Here is an 18,411-nt window from a genome sequence, read left to right on the forward strand (position 1 = left end):
GTAAAATAAATATTAGGCCTACTTTTGTTTTCATTTTTCATGAGTGTTAAAAAACTTTGTGTTGTCAAAATGAATCATGCTTCAAAAGCCACGGGTAGAATTATATTCTGTTAACTGAATCTAGCTTTCTCCATTGCAAATCTAACATTCTTATGTATTAAGATGATAAAAGGGCTGGCACTTAAATAAATAATAAAAGACTATTTAGGATTGAATTCTTTGTCTCAGAAGCCCCTTGACCAAACCTACCTTGGCTCTGTCAGCCTCAAGTGAAAGGCGATAGGCTTCATCTTGCTCTCTTTTCACATTTTCTCTGGCTTCACGTTCATCCTTAAAAGAAAGGAAAAGACTTAAATGTCTTTTACCATATTCCTTTTTTTTAATAGAAGAAAACAATGATGATCATCTTGTCTTAGTCCTGTGTAAATTTATTAGATTAAATAAGGCACTTTAAAGTGTATAGGATAGAAATAAGCAAACAAGAAGAATAATAGCACAGTAGATGGTGAAATAAGAATGTTTGAAGCCTAGCTCTACCACTTATAAACTGTGTGACCTTGAGCAAGTTATTTAACCTCTCTGGATCTCAGTTTCTTCAATTATAAAATAGAAATAGCATTTGTTTCATAGGGTTGTTGCCAGATTCAAATATAATAACATATAAACGGTCTTGCAAAGCACTTGACATTTCATTTTCACAATGATTAGTTCCCTTCCCCTTTTCTCCTGATTTTTTAAAGATAAACTTGGAATTGTCACCACTGAGGCTAAGGACTGGGAGAGAGTAAAGGACTAGAAAGTAATCCTCTGGTTAGCATGAGAAGAAGCTGAAAGCAAAATACCCTGGTTAACTACAGTCCACACTACACCACTAAAGCTTGGTTATCGAACTCAGTGCTTCCAACAACATTCACACTCATCAAGTGTGGATGACTTAAGCAGTTATCCAAGTTGAAGATCCTTTAAAACATTTTTAGCTTCTGAAGTGATTGTGCATCTGCCTACATTTAAATTACTTCATATGAAATTAAAAGTTAATTCAACTACCAGAATTTCTACATGTACTTAAATTTAATAAATACCCACACCTGTTGACATTAGAATATAGGTTCTCTTTTTGGCCATTTTGTGTCATAGCTGAATGAATCATATAAAGTCACCAATATCTGAATGTTTTTGACCTCTGAAAATGGAAATCTCATATGGTTGAACTTAATACTTTCTAATGTTTTGTCTTCCCAATTCAATATATACTTAGGTGCTCTCACTGATACCCATTTAAGACTGGCCTTCTCTCTGAAGCCTCAATCTCCTTTTAGTTTCAATGATTCAGCTAATTCCAAAATCTCTGATATAAATAGTAACATTTCACTGATTCCCAATCTTTTAAATAAAAAATTTGAAATAATTATAACTTGCTGGCTAAAGCTAATTGCTATACTATCTATGATGAAAGGGTATGCTAGGTGATTTATATCAGGAACAATATTTAACCTGAGAGATCACTCAGGCTGTGAAGCATTCAGGGATAATTTACATGTCATATAATATTACACATGAATAAAAATGGGTTTTAAACACTTCCACTTGGAGACTTGTACTAAGCAATTAGTATTCATACTTTAGAGAAACAGCATACATCTTTAAATATATTTTCACTAATTCCAGCTGGGTATTTCCCACTTTGGTATATATACTAGGTTTTACTACGACCAGATACAATCAGCCTGATAATTATATTTTGTGCATTTCTGTTTATATTAGCATTTCCCTAATTCATTACTCTGTGAACTCCTCCTCCACTCCATATCCAAGTTTGTACACAGTGGCCACTTAATAGTTCATTTAGCCAAGATCTATATTTGATATATAATGTCTTTATTTTATAAGTCACTGAGGAGAGGTAATGGGAAGATTAGCAGATCTGTATTCAAATCCAATCCTGGCCAGTAGCAAGCTATGTGTTTTTGCTTCTGTCTCCCTTTCCCGTTATTTATTATATTAAAAGACTGAATTTCTAAGGCTTTTATGCCTCTGTGGACAAGTCTACCTTTCAGAAATCCCCAATATACTTAATATAACCTATGGGAGTAACTTATCTTTCTATATTTCAAATGGGGAAATACTTAAGATGTTTAAATTTTTAATTTTACATTACTTTCTTGATCCCACTCCTCTAGTTTAGGTTTCTCTTGTAACATTCTGTACTGTCCCTTTAAAACTTTTATCACAATGACAATTAATTATCATATAATCATTTCCTTAATGTGAGATCCCCCCATGGCACTGTAAGCATCATAAAGGCAGGGTCCTTATCTATATTACACACCTCTATATTCCAAGTGTTTCACACATTGTGTAGTTTTTGGGAGGTGTTTAATAAGCATCTGTTGAATAAAAAAACTATCTTTCCAGGCACAAAATATTTATTGTCTGCAGTAAAAATTAAGGAGGAAGAGAATAGCTTAACAAAAATGCAACCCTACCTGACTCAATGAAATCAACTGGCTGGGCAGAAATGACCTATTATGACACTATGTACAGACAACAAAGGGACCTTCTAAAAGCTACCACAGCTGGAAGCCCTTTGAGCACAAATATAGTTGGTAATAAAAGCATTCTAAGTAAACAGCTCTGTTTTAAAACAGACTGTTGCAGATATGAAAGGCCATTAAATATAGGGATCTCTGCCACAAAATGTGGCACCTGTTATGAGAGGACTTCCTGCACCAGCTAACTTGCTTCCTTCTCTTCCCTGTACCCTCCTTTTCGTATTAGGCATCACATCAGCACTGAGGATGCAGACGCAGGCCATAGTTTAATAGGGGAAGACACAGATAATCTTGCTTGCTTGGATCACCTTCATCATTTTTTTGTGAAGAGTTCGGTGTTCAAGTTTTGCATTATTTTACTTTTATTCCTTAAATAATGTCACTCTCTTTCTACCTAGAATAGTTCTGCTCCATTAGCTCTATCATTAAAAATCCTACCAGCTTTTTATAGAAATATAAGAGGGCGCCTGGGTGGCTCAGTTGGTTAAGTGTCTGACTTCAGCTCAGATCATGATCTTACGGTTTGTGAGTTTGAGCCCCGCATCAGGCTTTGTGCTGACAGCTCAGAGCCTGCAACCTGCTTTGGATCCTGTGTTTCCCTTTCTCTCTGTGCCCCCTCCCCTGCTTGTGCTCTGTCTCTCTCTGTTTCTTTAAAATGAATAAACATTAAAAAAATTACAGAAAAAAAGAAATATAAGAGAACAACATGTACAAAAGAGCCACTATATAGATGGAGAAACTAAAATCACATGAGGATAGAGGATTCATACAAGACTACCCATTAAGTCAGTGGCAGAACTTAGACTTGAATCCAGGTCTCCTGACAGCTTCTTCTCTCCTGTCTGCTACAAACCAATGCTCTTTTCCTTGCTCACAGCCCTCCTGGACTATCAGACAGAAAGGCCAGATCAGGCATGTGGCTCAGCATGAATTTTTCTAAACTTATCATGGTCAGAACTTCTTACGTGTTTGGTAGTTGCTTGTGAATGGCTATCATTTCTTCTTTTCTGTCTTATGGATTTTATATTTGCTTCTCTAACTGCCCTGTTCACTATCATCTCCAATTTGGATGTTTAAAGAACACTGCTTAGGCATCTCCCCCATATTATTCTATATGATTAGATTTTTTTAAAGGAAAATTCCAGGTGTGATTAACATTTCATGCACTAATTTGTTCTCATATCTATACATGAGCCTCCTGGAACTTCTCCTCTACCCTACAAATATAGTCCTTGCGGAGACTCCCTGTGCTAAATCTGAGTGGGCACATTGCACAAAGTGATGAGAAATACATGTATATTGTGTGGAAGTAGAACAGCTGGTTCAGGAACTGGTTTCAGGTGCTGCTTGGGCTAGAGCTTGGGCTACTGGGTATTAAAATACTCTTTATCACACCAAAATGTGAAGTGGGATTGCTCAGAACTAAGTGATAGCCTCCACTGAAGCCTTTCATCTACAGCATACTTGTCAGTGCTCTCATACTGCTTTGTGCTACACTCATTTGTATGTTTTTTTACTGTTTCCTACCTCAGCTGTTAAGCTCCCAGAGGGAAAAGACTCCATTTGATATGTCTTTGTATTTCTTATGGCATCTAGCGTATTATCTTACATATGGCAAGCATTAAATACACATTTGTTAGATGAATGAATGGAATTACCAGTGCTCAAACAGTTCTACACCTCAAGTTCTGGAGTCTCTAAGTATTCTTCAAACTAGTAATTTTTATTTACATGTATTTTTTTAATTCTGAGTAATAGGGTGACTTGTTAAGAAGTACAAGAGTTAGAATTTAAACCTATGTTTAAAAGATTTAAAAACCTTTCTCACCCCAAAGCCTATGTTTTTTTCTCACTGTGTCAGACTAGGTGGCTTGGTATAGTTCTCTGAGACAGTAGCCATTGAGTCAGACTTCCCTATAAACCATTAAAAATAATGAAAACATTCTGAGCTGTCAAATGGTTCCTAAATGAGCTACTTAACCCGAAATGGAATTTAGATGTAACTTGTTACTCCTCTGTAGTGTTTAAAATTGGTAATCATCAGTTAATCCCCAAAGGCTAATGCAAAGTTCTGAATTATCAAATTGAAGTAGGCTATAGTGGTTAGGCTTGTTTCAAATACTTACCAAATACATACACAAATATGTACATACATATATTATGTATCTCTTCTTCTGAATGCCCAGGTCAGAACATATACCTTGCTCTTTGCTCTGTTGAGTAAAACCTTGTAAATAGGGAGATGGCTCTGGTATGTATCCCTGAAGAGATATGGACCAAGATACCTTGAAATTCTCTCAATATAAATACTTAAAGACGATAGAGAAAATGTAACAAAATTTTTAAAAAGTATTACTCAGCATGTGAGAAAGAAAGAAACAAAGAAAGAGAAATACCTGGGTACCAGAAATAAAAAACTGAAAAATTAGAGCTGTAAATGATGAGGTAGCATGGAACCTGACAAGTTAGATTATCCATTTTGGTAACCTAGAGTCCCAGAAGATTTTATTTTGGACCCAAGTGAGGTAGGGAAATGGAAAGTCATCTATGGGATAACTTTTGGCAGTATGGTGTAAGTATAATTTGAGTCTGGGAGTAGGGTGCAGGGGTGGGGGGAGAAAGCTTATTTTAGGAAATGATGGCCAAAAGTTTTCTGAATTTGATAAAGACTATAAAGCCACAGATCTAAGAATCTACATGAATACCAGGTGAAAAAAAAAAACACAAAGGAAGCTACACCCAGGCACATCATAACCAAACTGCACAAAATTAATAATAAAAAGAAAAATCTTAAAAGAAATCAAAGACATAATATGTACTGGGGAACAAATTAAGAATGAAAGCAGTTGTCTCAGAAACAGTGCAAGTGATAAGATAGTGAAGCAACATCTTTTAAAGCACTGAAAAAAAAACATGTCAACCAAAAGTTTTATCAAAGGTAAAATTACCTTTCAATTGGAGATGAAATAAAGACTTTTTCAGATATACAAAGGGTGAAAGAATTAATCACCAGCATGTGTATCGAGGAAAAGCTAAAGGAAGTCCTTTAGGGAGAAGTACCCACAGTACCAACCAGATGGAAATCTGGATCTATACAAAGGAGAACTGGAAATGAGAGCTCCGTGGGTAAATTAACAGACATTTTTTTCCTTATTGTTTAAATCTCTTTAAGAAACAACTGAGTGCATACCAATGACATTTTTTAAAGAAACAATCCATTCTAAACAATTAGAACAATCCATTCTAAAATTCATATGGAAACTCAAAGGACCCCAAATAGCCAAAACAGCAGCCAAAGCAATCTGGAAAAATAACAAAGTCAGAGGACTGACATTTCCTGATTTCCAAACTTACTACAAAGCTATAGTAATCAAAACACTGTAGTACTTTACCTATTCTTATAAACAATGGAATATTACTCAGCCATACAAAAGAATGTTACCTTGCCATCTACATCAATATGGATGGACCTAGATGGTATAATGCTAAGTGAAATAAGTTAGAGAAAGGACAAATACCATATGGTTTCATTCATATGTGGAATCTAAGGAACAAAACAAACCAACAAAGGAAAGACCAAAAAACAGACTTATTTACAGAGAACAAATTGGTGGTTGCTAGGGGAGATGGCTGAAATAGATAAAGGGGATTAAGAGTAATACTGTGATGAACACTGAGTAATGTATAGAATTACTGAATCATTATATTGTATACCTGAAACTAATATAACACTGCATGCTAATTATACTTCAAATGATGATGATGATGATGATGATAAAATAAAAACCATTGTAGTACTAGCAGAGGATACATATCTAGACCCATGCAACAGAGTAGAGAGCTCAGAAATAAACTCTCACATATAAAATAAATTGATTTTTGACAAGAGTGTCAAGATCATCCAAAGGAGAAAGGACAGTCTTTTCAATGAATGGTGCTGGGAAAGCTACAAAAGAATGAAGTTGGGCTCTCACTTTATACTATATAAAAAATCAACTCAAAATGGATCAAAGACCTAAAACTAAAGAATTAAAGCTATGAAATTTTATAAGAAAATATAGGTGAGCAATCCCTATCAAAACAACACCAGCATTCTTTACAGAGCTAGAACAAACAATCCTAAAATTTGTATGGAACCAGATAAGACACTGAATAGCCAAAAGTAATCTTGAAAAAGAAAATGAAAGCTGAAGGCATCACAATCCTGGAATTCAAGCTGTACTACAAAGCTGTAATCATCAAGACAGTATGGTACTGGCACAAAAACAGATATTCAGATCAATGGAACAGAACAGAGAACCCAGAAATGGACCCACAAAAGTTTGGCCAACTAATCTTTGACAATGCAGGAAAGAATATCCACTGGAATAAAGACAGTCTCTTCAGCAAGTGGTGCTGGGGAAACTGGACAGAGACATGCAGAAGAATGAACCTGGACCACTTTCTTATACCATACACAAAAATAAACTCAAAATGGATGAAAGACCTAGACGTAAGAAAGGAAGCCATCAAAATCCTCGAGGAGAAAGCAGGCAAAAATCTCTTTGACCTCGGCCGCAGCAACTTCTTACTCAACACGTCTCCAGAGTCAAGGGGAAACAAAAGCAAAAATGAACTATTGGGACCTCATCAAAATAAAACCTTCTGCACAGCAAAGGAAACAATCAGCAAAACTAAAAGGCAACCAACAGAATGGGATAAGATATGTGCAAACGACATATTAGATAAAGGGTTAGGGTACAATATTTATAAAGAACTTATCAAACTCAACACCCAAAAAACAAATAATCCAGTGAAGAAATGGGTAAAAGAAATGAATACACACTTCTCCAAAGAAGACATCCAGATGGCCAACCAACACATGAAAAAATGCTCAATATCACTCATCACCAGGGAAATACGAATCAAAACCACAATGAGATACCACCTCACACCTGTCAGAATGGCTAACATTAACAACTCAGGCAACAATAGATGTTGGCGAGGATGTGGAGAAAGAGATCTCTTTTGCACTGCTGGTGGGAATGCAAGCTGGTGCAGCCACTCTGGAAAACAGTGTGGAGGTTTCTCAAAAAGTTAAAAATAGAACTACCCTAGGAACCAGCAATTGCACTACTAGGTATTTATTCAAGGGATACAGGTGCTGTTTCCAAGGGGCACATGCACCCTAATGTTTATAAGCAGTGCTATCAACAATAGCCAAAGTATGGAAAGAGCCCATCGATGGATGAATGGATAAAGAAGATGCGGTATATACCATGGAGTATTACTCAGCAATCAAAAAGAATGAAATGTTGGGGCGCCTGTGTGCCTCAGTCAGTTAACTGAACAACTTCAGCTCAGGTCATGATCTCGCAGTCCGTGAGTTTGAGCCCCACGTTGGGCTCTGTGCTGACAGCTCAGAGCCTGGAGCCTGCTTCAGATTCTGTGTCTCCCTCTCTCTCTGCCCCTCCCCTGCTCATGCTCTGTCTCAAAAATTAAAAAAAAAAATTAAAAAAAATTTAAAAAATAAAACAATGAAATATTGCCATTTGCAACTGCATGGATGGAACTAGAGGGTATTATGGTAAGCAAAATTAGTCAGAAAAAGACAAGTATATGACTTCACTCATTTGAGGAATTTAAGATACAAAACAGATGAACATAAGGGAAAGGAAGCAAAAACAATATAAAAACAGGGAGGGGGACAAAACATAAGAGATTCTTAAATATAGAGAACAAACAGAGGGTTGCTGGAGGGGTTGTGGGTGGGGGGGATGGGCTAAATGGGTAAGGGGCATTAAGGAATCTACTCCTGAAATTATTGTTGCACTATATGCTAACTTGGATATAAATTTAAAAACATATATAAAATAAATAAATTAATTAATTAAAAAATATATGGGTGAAAATTTTCATGACCTTGGATTAGGCAGTGATTTCTTCAGTATGACAAAGCATAGGCATTAAAAAGAAAAAAAAATAGATGTTAGGCACCAGCAAAATTAAAAACTTTTGTGCATCAAAAGACACTATTTAGAGTGAAAACACAATTCACAGAATGGAAGAAAAATATTTGCAAACATATATCTGGTAACAATTTAATATCCAGAACTACTATAAGTCAACAACAATAAAAATGAACAATCCAATTAAAACATGGGCAAAGGACTTGAAAATACAATTCTCTAAAGATATATAAATGGTCAATAAGTACATGTTCATAGCAGCACTATTCACAATAGCCATAAGGTGGAAACAATGCAAATGTTTATCAACAGATGAATGGATACACAAAATGTGGTATACAGATACAACAGAATATTATTCAGCCATAAAAGGAAGGAAGCTCTGATACATACTACAACATGGATAAACCTTAAAGACACTATACTAAGTAAAAGAAGCCTGAAAGAAAAGGACAGATTTTGTATATTTCCACTCACATGAGGTACCTAGAGTAGGTAGAGTCATAGAACTAGAAAATAAATCAGAGATAACCAGGGACTGAGGGAAGGAAGAATGGAGAGTTACTGCTTATTAGTCTGGCTAGATCTCTAATTCAATGGTTAACAGAGTGATATGAACAGACATCCCAGCCTTTTTCCTGATCAAAAAAACAAAAACAAAAACAAAAACATTCAATCTTTCACCACTCAGTAAAATGTTAGCTCATAGGTTTTTTTAAATAGATGTCTTTTCAGGTTCTACTCTGTTCCTACTTTACTGAAAGTTTCTATCAGGAATGCATTAGCTTTTGCCTAGTGCATTTTCTACATCCATTGAGATAATCATATGGTGAATCACACGGATTGATTTTCAAATTTAAGGCAAGAAAAGGAAATAAAAGACATCTAGAGTGAAAAGGTAGGTACAACTCTGTATCACACATAAAATTATCAGAGATATGGAAAATTATATGGATTCTACCAAAAAGCTATTTGAATAAGGGATTTTGTAAGGTTGTGAGATATAAAATTGATATACAACTAGCAACTGCATTTCTATTCACTAGCAACAAACAATTAGAACCTATAATTTAAAAAATACCACTTATAACAGCATAAAATATGTGAAATACTTAGGGATAAATCTGACAGAAAGATGTACACTGAAAACTACAAAATACTGCTGAAATTAAAGACCTAAATAAATGGAGAAATACAACATTTTCATGGATTAGAAGAGTCAATATTTTTATATGACAATTCTCTTCAAATGATGTACATATTCAATGCAATTCTAATAAAAATATTGGCAGTATTTCATTTTCTTGTAGAAATTGACAAACCTATTATAAAATTCATACAGCAATGCAAAGGACCTAGAGTAAGCCAACACAATTATGAAGAGAGAAGACTTACACTACTTGATTTCTTTTTTTTTAAATATGAAATTTATTGTCAAATTGGTTTCCATACAACACCCAGTGCTCATCCCAACAGGTGCCCTCCTCAATACCCATTACCCACCCTTCCCTCCCTCCCACTCCCCATCAACCCTCAGTTTGTTCTCAGATTTTAACTATCTCATAGTTTGGCTCCCTCCCTCTCTAACTTTTTCCTTTTTCCTCCCCCCCCCCCCATGGTCTTCTGTTAAGTTTCTCAAGATCCACATAAGAGTGAAAACATATGGTATCTGTCTTTCTCTGTAGGACTTATTTCACTCAGCATAACAACTCTCCAGTTCCATCCACGTTGCTACAAAAGGCCAGATTTCATTCTTTCTCATTGCCACGTAGTATTCCATTGTGTATATAAACCACAATTTCTTTATCCATTCATCAGTTGATGGACATTTAGGCTCTTTCCATCATTTGGCTATTGTTGAAAGTGCTGCTATAAACATTGGGGTACAAGTGCCCCTATGCATCAGCACTCCTGTATCCCTTGGGTAAATTCCTAGCAGTGCTATTGGCTGGGTCATGGGGTAGATCTATTTTTAATTTTTTGAGGAACCTCCACACTGTTTTCCAGAGCGGCTGCACCAGTTTACATTCCCACCAACAGTGCAAGAGGGTTCCTGTTTCTCCACATCCTCGCCAGTATCTAGGCCTCCTGATTTGTTCATTTTAGCCACTTTGACCGGCGTGAGGTGGTGTCTCAGTCTGGTTTTGATTTGTATTTCCCTGATGAGGAGTGACGTTGAGCATCTTTTCATGTGCCTGTTGGCCATCTGGACGTCTTCTTTAGAGAAGTGTCTATTCAAGTTTTCTGCCCATTTCTTCACTGGATTCTTTGTTTTTCGGGTGTGGAGTTTGGTGAGTTCTTTATAGGTTTTGGATACTAGCCCTTTGTCCGATATGTCATTTGCAAATATCTTTTCCCATTCCCTTGGTTGCCTTTTAGTTTTGATTTTTTTCCTTTGCAGTGCAGAAACTTTTTATCTTCATGAGGTCCCAATAGTTCATTTTTGCTTTTAACTCCCTTGCCTTTGGGGATGTGTCAAGGAAGAAACGGCGGAGGTCAGAGAGGTTTTTTCCTGCTTTCTCCTCCAGGGTTTTGATGGTTTCCTGTCTCATATTCAGGTCCTTTATCCATTTTGAGGTGGGTTTTTTTTTTTTTTTGAATGGTGTAAGAAAGTGGTCTAGTTTCATTCTTCTGCATGTTGCTGTCCAGTTCTCCCAGCACCATTTGTTAAAGAGACTGTCTTTTTTCCATTGGATGTTCTTTCCTGCTTTGTCAAAGATTAGTTGGCCATCCTTTTATGGGTCTAGTTCTGGGGTTTCTATTCTATTCCATTGGTCTATGTGTCTGTTCTTGTGCCAATACCATGCTGTCTGAATGATTACAACTTTGTAGTATAGTTTGAAGTCTGGGATTGTGATGCCTCCCGCTTTGGTCTTCTTCTTCAAAATTACTTTGGCTATTTGGAGTCTTTTGTGGTTCCGTAGAAATTTTAGGATTGCTTGTTCTAGTTTGGAGAAGAATGCTGGTGCAATTTTGATTGGGATTGCATTGAATGTGTACATAGCTTTGGGTAGTATTGACATTTTAGCAAAATTTATTCTTCCCATCCATGAAGAGTGACTCAGGTCATGATCTCACAGTCTGTGGGTTTGAGCCCCACATCGGGCTCTGTGCTGACAGCTCAGAGCCTGGAGCCTGTTTCGGATTCTGTGTCTCCCTCTCTCTCTGCCCCTCCCCTGTTCACGCTCTGTCTCTCTCTGTCTCAAAAATAAGTAAACATTAAAAAAAAATTAAAAAAAAAATGCAACCAATTTCTGTACATTGATTTTGTATCCTGCGACTTTGCTGAATTCATGTATCAGTTCTAGCAGACTTTTGGTGGAGTCTATCGGGTTTTCCATGTGTAATATCATGTCATCTGCAAAAAGTGAAAGCTTGACTTCATCTTTGCCAATTTTGATGCCTCTGATTTCCTTTTGTTGTCTGATTGCTGATGCTAGAGCCTCCAACACTATGTTAAACAACAGCCGTGAGAGTGGACATCCCTGTTGTGTTCCTGGTCTCGGGGGAAAGCTCTCAGTTTTTCCCCACTGAGGATGATGTTAGCTGTGGGCTTTTCATAAATGGCTTTTATGATGTTTAAGTATGTTCCTTCTATCCCAACTTTCTCGAGGGTTTTTATTAAGAAAGGATGCTGAATTTTGTCAAATGCTTTTTCTGCATCGATTGACAGGATCATATGGTTCTTTTCTTTTCTTTTCTTAATGTGATGTATCACATTGATTGATTTGTGAATGTTGAACCAGCCTTGCAGCCCAGGAATGAATCCCACTTGATCATGGTGAATAATTCTTTTTATATGCTGTTGAATTCGATTGGCTAGTATCTTATTGGGAATTTTTGCATCCCTATTTCTCAGGGAAATTGGCCTGTAGTTCTCTTTTTTTGCTGGGTCTCTGTCTGGTTTAGGAATCAAAGTAATGCTGGCTTCATTACTTTGAAAGTTTTCCTTCCCTTTCAATTTTTTGGAAAAGCATGAGAAGGATAGGTATTATCTCTGTTCTAAATGTCTGGCAGAATTCCCTAGAGAGGCCATCTGGTCCTGGACTCTTATTTTTTGGGAGATTTTTGATAACTGATTCAATTTCTTTACTGGTTATGGGTCTGTTCAAGTTTTCTATTTCTTCCTGTTTGAGTTTTGGAAGTGTGTGGGTGCTTAGGAATTTGCCTATTTCTTCCAGGTTGTCCAGTTTGGTGGCATATAATTTTTTATAGTATTCCCTGATAACTGCTTGTATTTCTGAGGGATTGGTTGTAATAATTCCATTTTCATTCATGATTTTATCTATTTGGGTCCTCTCCCTTTTCTTTTTGAGAAGCCTGGTAGAGGTTTACCAATTTTGTTTATTTTTTCAAAAAACGAACTCTTGGTTTCATTGATCTGGTCTACTGTTTTTGTTTGTTTTGTTTTTGTTTTTGTTTTTTTTTAGATTCTGTATTGTTTATTTCTGCTCTGATCTTTATTATTTCTCCTCTTCTGCTGGGCTTGGGGTGTCTTTGCTGTTCTGCTTCTATTTCCTTTAGATGTGCTGTTAGATTTTGTATTTGGAATTTTTCTTGTTTCTTGAGATAGGCCCGGACTGCAATGTATTTTCCTCTCAGGACTGCCTTGGCTGCACCCCAAAGCATTTGGATTGTTGTATTTTCATTTTCATTTGTTTCCATTTATTTTTTAATTTCTTCTCGAATTGCCTGGTTGACCCATTCATTCTTTAGTAGGGTGTTCTTTTTTTTTTTTTTTTTTTTTTTTTTTTTTTTTTTTAAATTTTTTTAACGTTTATTTATTTTTGAGACAGGGAGAGACAGAGCATGAACAGGGGAGGGTCAGAGAGAGAGGGAGACACAGAATCTGAAACAGGCTCCAGGCTCTGAGCTGTCAGCACAGAGCCTGACGCGGGGCTCGAACTCACAGAGTGTGAGATCGTGACCTGAGCCGAAGTCGGCCGCTTAACCGACTGAGCCACCCAGGTGCCCCTAGTAGGGTGTTCTTTAACCTCCATACTTTTGGAGGTTTTCCAGACTTTTTCCTGTGGTTGATTTCAAGTTTCATAGCATTGTGGTCTGAAAGTGTGCATGGTATGATCTCAATTCTTTTATACTTATTAAGGGCTCTTTTATGACCCAGTATATGATCTATTTTGGAGAATGTTCCATGTGCACTCGAGAAGAAAGTATATTCTGTTGCTCTGGGATGCAGAGTTCTAAATATATCTGTTGAGTCCATCTGATCCAATGTATCATTCAGGGCCCTTGTTTATTGATTCTGTGTCTAGATGATGTATCCATTGTTGTAAGTGGAGTATTAAAGCCCCGTGCAATTACCACATTCTTATCAATAAGGCTGCTTATGCTTGTGATTGTTTTATATATTTGGGGGCCCCTGTATTTGGCGCATAGACATTTATAATTGCTAGCTCTTTCTGATGGATAGACCCTGTAATTATTATATAATACCCTTCTTCATCTCTTGTTACAGCCTTTAAAGTCTAGTTTGTCTAAGTATGGCTACTCCAACTTTCTTTTGGCTTCCAATAGCATGAGAGATAGTTCTCTATCCCCTCACTTTCAATCAGAAGGTGTCCTCAGGTCTAAAATGAGTCTCTTGTAGACAGCAAATAGATGGGTCTTGTTTTTTTTTTTATCTATTCTGATACCCTATGTCTTTTGGTTGGAGCATTTAGTCCATTTACATTCAGTGTTATTATAGAAAGATATGGGTTTATAGTCATTGTGAGGTCTGTAGGTTTCATGCTTGTAGTGATGTCTCTGGTACTTTGTGGTCCTTGCAACACTTCACTCACAGAATCCCCCTTAGGATCTCCTTAGGGCTTGTTTAGTGGTGATGAATTCCTTCAGTTTTTGTTTGTTTGGGAAGACCTTTATCTCTCCTTCTATTCTGTTTTTTTTTTTTTAATATATGAAATTTATTGTCAAATTGGTTTCCATACAACACCCAGTGCTCATCCCAAAAGGTGCCCTCCTCAATACCCATCACCCACCCTCCCCTCCCTCCCACCCCCCATCAACCCTCAGTTTGTTCTCAGTTTTTAACAGTCTCTTATGCTTTGGCTCTCTCCCACTCTAACCTCTTTTTTTTTTCCTTCCCCTCCCCCATGGGTTTCTGTTAAGTTTCTCAGGATTCACATAAGAGTGAATCCATATGGTATCTGTCTTTCTCTGTATGGCTTATTTCACTTAGCATCACACTCTCCAGTTCCATCCACGTTGCTACAAAAGGCCAGATTTCATTCTTTCTCATTGCCACGTAGTATTCCATTGTGTATGTAAACCACAACTTCTTTATCCATTCATCAGTTGATGGACATTTAGGCTCTTTCCATCATTTGGCTATTGTTGAGAGTGCTGCTATAAACATTGGGGTACAAGTGCCCCTATGCATCATTTCCTTTATATGTTAGAGTACGTTTATCCCTAGCTGCTTTCAGAATTTTCTCTTTATCCTTGTATTTTATCCTTGTATTTTGCCAGTTTCACTATGATATGTCGTGCAGAAGATCGATTCAAGTTACGTCTGAAGGGAGTTCTCTGTGCCTCTTGGATTTCAATGCCTTTTTCCTTCCCCAGTTCAGGGAAGTTCTCAGCTATAATTTCTTCAAGTACCCCTTCAGCACCTTTCCCTCTCTCTTCCTCCTCTGGGATACCAATTATGCGTATATTATTTCTTTTTAGTGTATCACTTAGTTCTCTAATTTTCCCCTCATATTCCTGGATTTTTTTATCTCTCTTTCTCTCAGCTTCCTCTTTTTCCATAACTTTATCTTCTAGTTCACCTATTCTCTCCTCTGCCTCTTCAATCCGAGCTGTCGTCGTTTCCATTTTGTTTTGCATTTCGTTTAAAGTGCTTTTCAGCTCCTCGTGACTGTTCCTTAGTCCCTTGATCTCTATAGCAAGAGATTCTCTGCTGTCCTGTATACTGTTTTCAAGCCCAGCGATTAATTTTATGACTATTATTCTAAATTCACTTTCTGTTATATTATTTAAATCCTTTTTGATCAGTTCATTAGCTGTTGTTATTTCCTGGAGATTCTTCTGAGGGGAATTCTTCCGTTTGGTCATTTTGGAGAGTCCCCGGAGTGGTGAGGACCTGCAGGGCACTTCCCCTGTGCTGTGGTGTATAACTGGAGTTGGTGGGCGGGCCGCAGTCCAACCTGATGTCTGCCCCCAGCCCACTGCTGGGGCCACAGTCAGACTGGTGTGTGCCTTCTCTTCCCCTCTCCTAGGGGCGGGATTCACTGTGGGGTGGCGTGGCCCGTCTGGGCTGCTTGCACACTGCCAGGCTTGTGGTGCTGGGGATCTGGTGTATTAGCTGGGGTGGGTAGGCAAGGTGCACGGGGGCAGGAGGGGCAGGCTTAGCTCGCTTCTCCTTAGGTGATCCACTTCAGGAGGGGCCCTGTGGCCGCGGGAGGGAGTCAGATCCGCTGCTGGAGGTTTGGCTCCGCAGAAGCACAGAGTTGGGTGTTTGCGCGGAGCGAGCAAGTTCCCTGGCAGGAACTGGTTCCCTTTGGGATTTTGGCTGGGGGATGGGCGGGGGAGATGGCGCTGGCGAGCGCCTTTGTTCCCCAGCAAACTGAGCTCTGTCATCCGGGGCTCAGCAGCTCTCCCTCCCTTTGTCCTCCAGCCTTCCCGCTTTTTGAGCAGAGCTGTTAACTTATGACCTCCCAGACGCTAAGTTGCGCTTGCTGTCGGAACACAGTCCGTCAGGCCCCTCTGCTTTTGCCAGCCAGACTCGGGGGCTCTGCTTGGCCGGCGAGCCCCCCTCTGCCCCGGCTCCCTCCTGCCAGTCCGTGGAGCGCGCACCGCCTCGCCGCCCTTCCTACCCTCTTCCCTGGGCCTCTCGTCTGCGCTTGGCTTCGGAGACTCCGTTCTGCTAATTCTCTGGCGGTTTTCTGGGTTATTTAGGCAGGTGTAGGTGGAATCTGATCAGCAGGACGCGCAGTGAGCCCAGCGTCCTCCTACGCCACCATCTTCCCTCTCTCTCCTCTCTCCTTCCATTCTGAATGACAGACTTGATGGATAAAGTATTCTCCGCTGCATATTTTTTATGTTCATCACATTGAAGATTTCCTGCTATTCCTTCCTGGCCTGCCAAGTTTCAGTAGATAGGTCTGCCACTAGTCTTATGGGTCTTCCTTTAGAAGTTAGAGCCTGTTTATCCCTAGCTGCTTTCAGAATTTTCTCTTTATCCTTGTATTTTGCCAGTTTTACTATGATATGTCGTGCAGAAGATCAATTCAAGTTACGTCTGAAGGGAGTTCTCTGTGCCTCTTGGATTTCAATGCCTTTTTCCTTCCCCAGATCAGGGAAGTTCTCAGCTATGATTTGTTCAAGTACACCTTAGCCCCTTTCTCTCTCTCTTCCTCTTCTGGAATTCCTGTTATACGGATATTGTTTCATTTGATTGCATCACTTAGTTCTCTAATTCTCCCCTCATACTCCTGGATTTTTTAATCTCTCTTTTTCTCAGCTTCCTTTTTTTCCATTCTCTCCTCTGCCTCTTCAATCCATGCTATGGCCGCCTCCATTTTATTTTGCACTTCATTTATAGCATTTTTTAGCTCCTCATGCCTATTTCTTAGTCCCTTGATCTCTGTAGCAATAGATTCTCTGCTGTCCTGTATGCTTTTTTCAAGCCCAGTGATTAATTTTATGACTACTATTCTAAATTCATGGTCCGTTATATTGCTTAAATCGTTTTTGATCAATTCGTTAGCTGTCACTACTTCCTGGAGTTTCTTCTGCGGAGAGTTCTTCCATTTTGCCATTTTGGGTAGTCCCTGGGGTGGCTCCAAACTGCAGGGCACTTCCCCTGTGCTGTATGGAGTAACTTGTGTTGGTTGGCAGTGCCACAGTCAGACCTGATATCTGTCCCCAGCCCACCACTGGGGCCACAGTCAGACTGGTGTGTACCTTATCTTCACCTCTCCCAGGGGCAGGACTCACTGTGGAGTGGTGTGGCCCCTCTCTGGGCTACATGCACACTGCCAGGCTTGCGGTGCTGCTTCAATGGGATCTGGCGTATTAGCCAGGGTGGATCCACAGGTGCACAGGGGCGGGAGGGGCAGGCTTAGCTAGCTTTGCAGTCGGTGGTTGCCTGTGGGAGGGGTCCTGCAGCACTGGGAGGGAGGCAGATCCGTGGGAGGAATGGATCCAAAGAAGCACATTGTTGGGTGTTTGCGCAGTGCAATCAAGTTTGGTGACAGGAACTGGTTCCCTTTGGGATTTCGGCTGGGGGATGGGCGAGGGAGAGGGCACTGGCCAGAGCCTTTGTTCCCCGCCGAGCTGAGCTCTGTCTTCTGAGGCTCAACACCTCTCCCTCCCGGTGTTCTCTCACCCTCCCGCTCTTCCAGCAGAGCTGTTGACTTATAACATTCCAGATGTTAAGTCCCGCTGGCTGTCAGAACCTACGCAGTCCGGCCCCTCTGCTTTTGCAACTCAGACTCGGGGGCTCTGCCTTGCTGGGTGGCTGCCCCTCCACCTCCCCGGCTCCCTCCCGCCAGTTCGTGTAGTGCACACCGCCTCTCTGCCCTTCCTACCCTCTTCCGTGGGCCTCTTGTCTACGCTTGCCTCTGGAGAATCTGTTCTGCTAGTCTTCTGGCGGTTTTCTACGTTATTTAGGCAGATGTGGGTGGAATCTAAGTGATCAGCAGGACGAGGTGAGCCCAGTGTCCTCCTATGCCGCCATCTTCCATATCTCCTCCACACTACTTGATTTCAAGACTTATTATAAAGCTTAAGTAATTGTGTGTGATATTTGTATTAAGATGGGCAAAAAACCACTGGAACAGAATGGAGTTCAGATAGAGATCTGCACATATATATCAACAAAGATGCAAAGTTCAATGCAAAGGACAGTGTTTGGAACAAATAGTGCAGGAACTACTGGGTATCCA

At 39.3% G+C, this 18,411-nt stretch overlaps 1 protein-coding gene across 4 annotated transcripts in view; it reads right to left on the reverse strand.

Annotated features, from left to right (window-relative positions):
* The window catches only part of FAF1 (Fas associated factor 1), a 524,128-nt gene that overhangs the window by 56,682 nt on the left and 449,035 nt on the right, over positions 1–18,411 (reverse strand). For all 4 annotated transcript variants that reach the window (XM_007077228.2, XM_007077231.2, XM_007077229.2 and 1 more), the window contains one exon: positions 250–330. In XM_007077228.2, coding sequence (XP_007077290.1) covers positions 250–330 — 81 coding nt within the window. The remainder of the gene's footprint in view (positions 1–249; positions 331–18,411) is intronic.

Source organism: Panthera tigris, chromosome C1 (assembly GCF_018350195.1).
Source record: "Panthera tigris isolate Pti1 chromosome C1, P.tigris_Pti1_mat1.1, whole genome shotgun sequence".
NCBI lineage: Eukaryota > Metazoa > Chordata > Mammalia > Carnivora > Felidae > Panthera > Panthera tigris.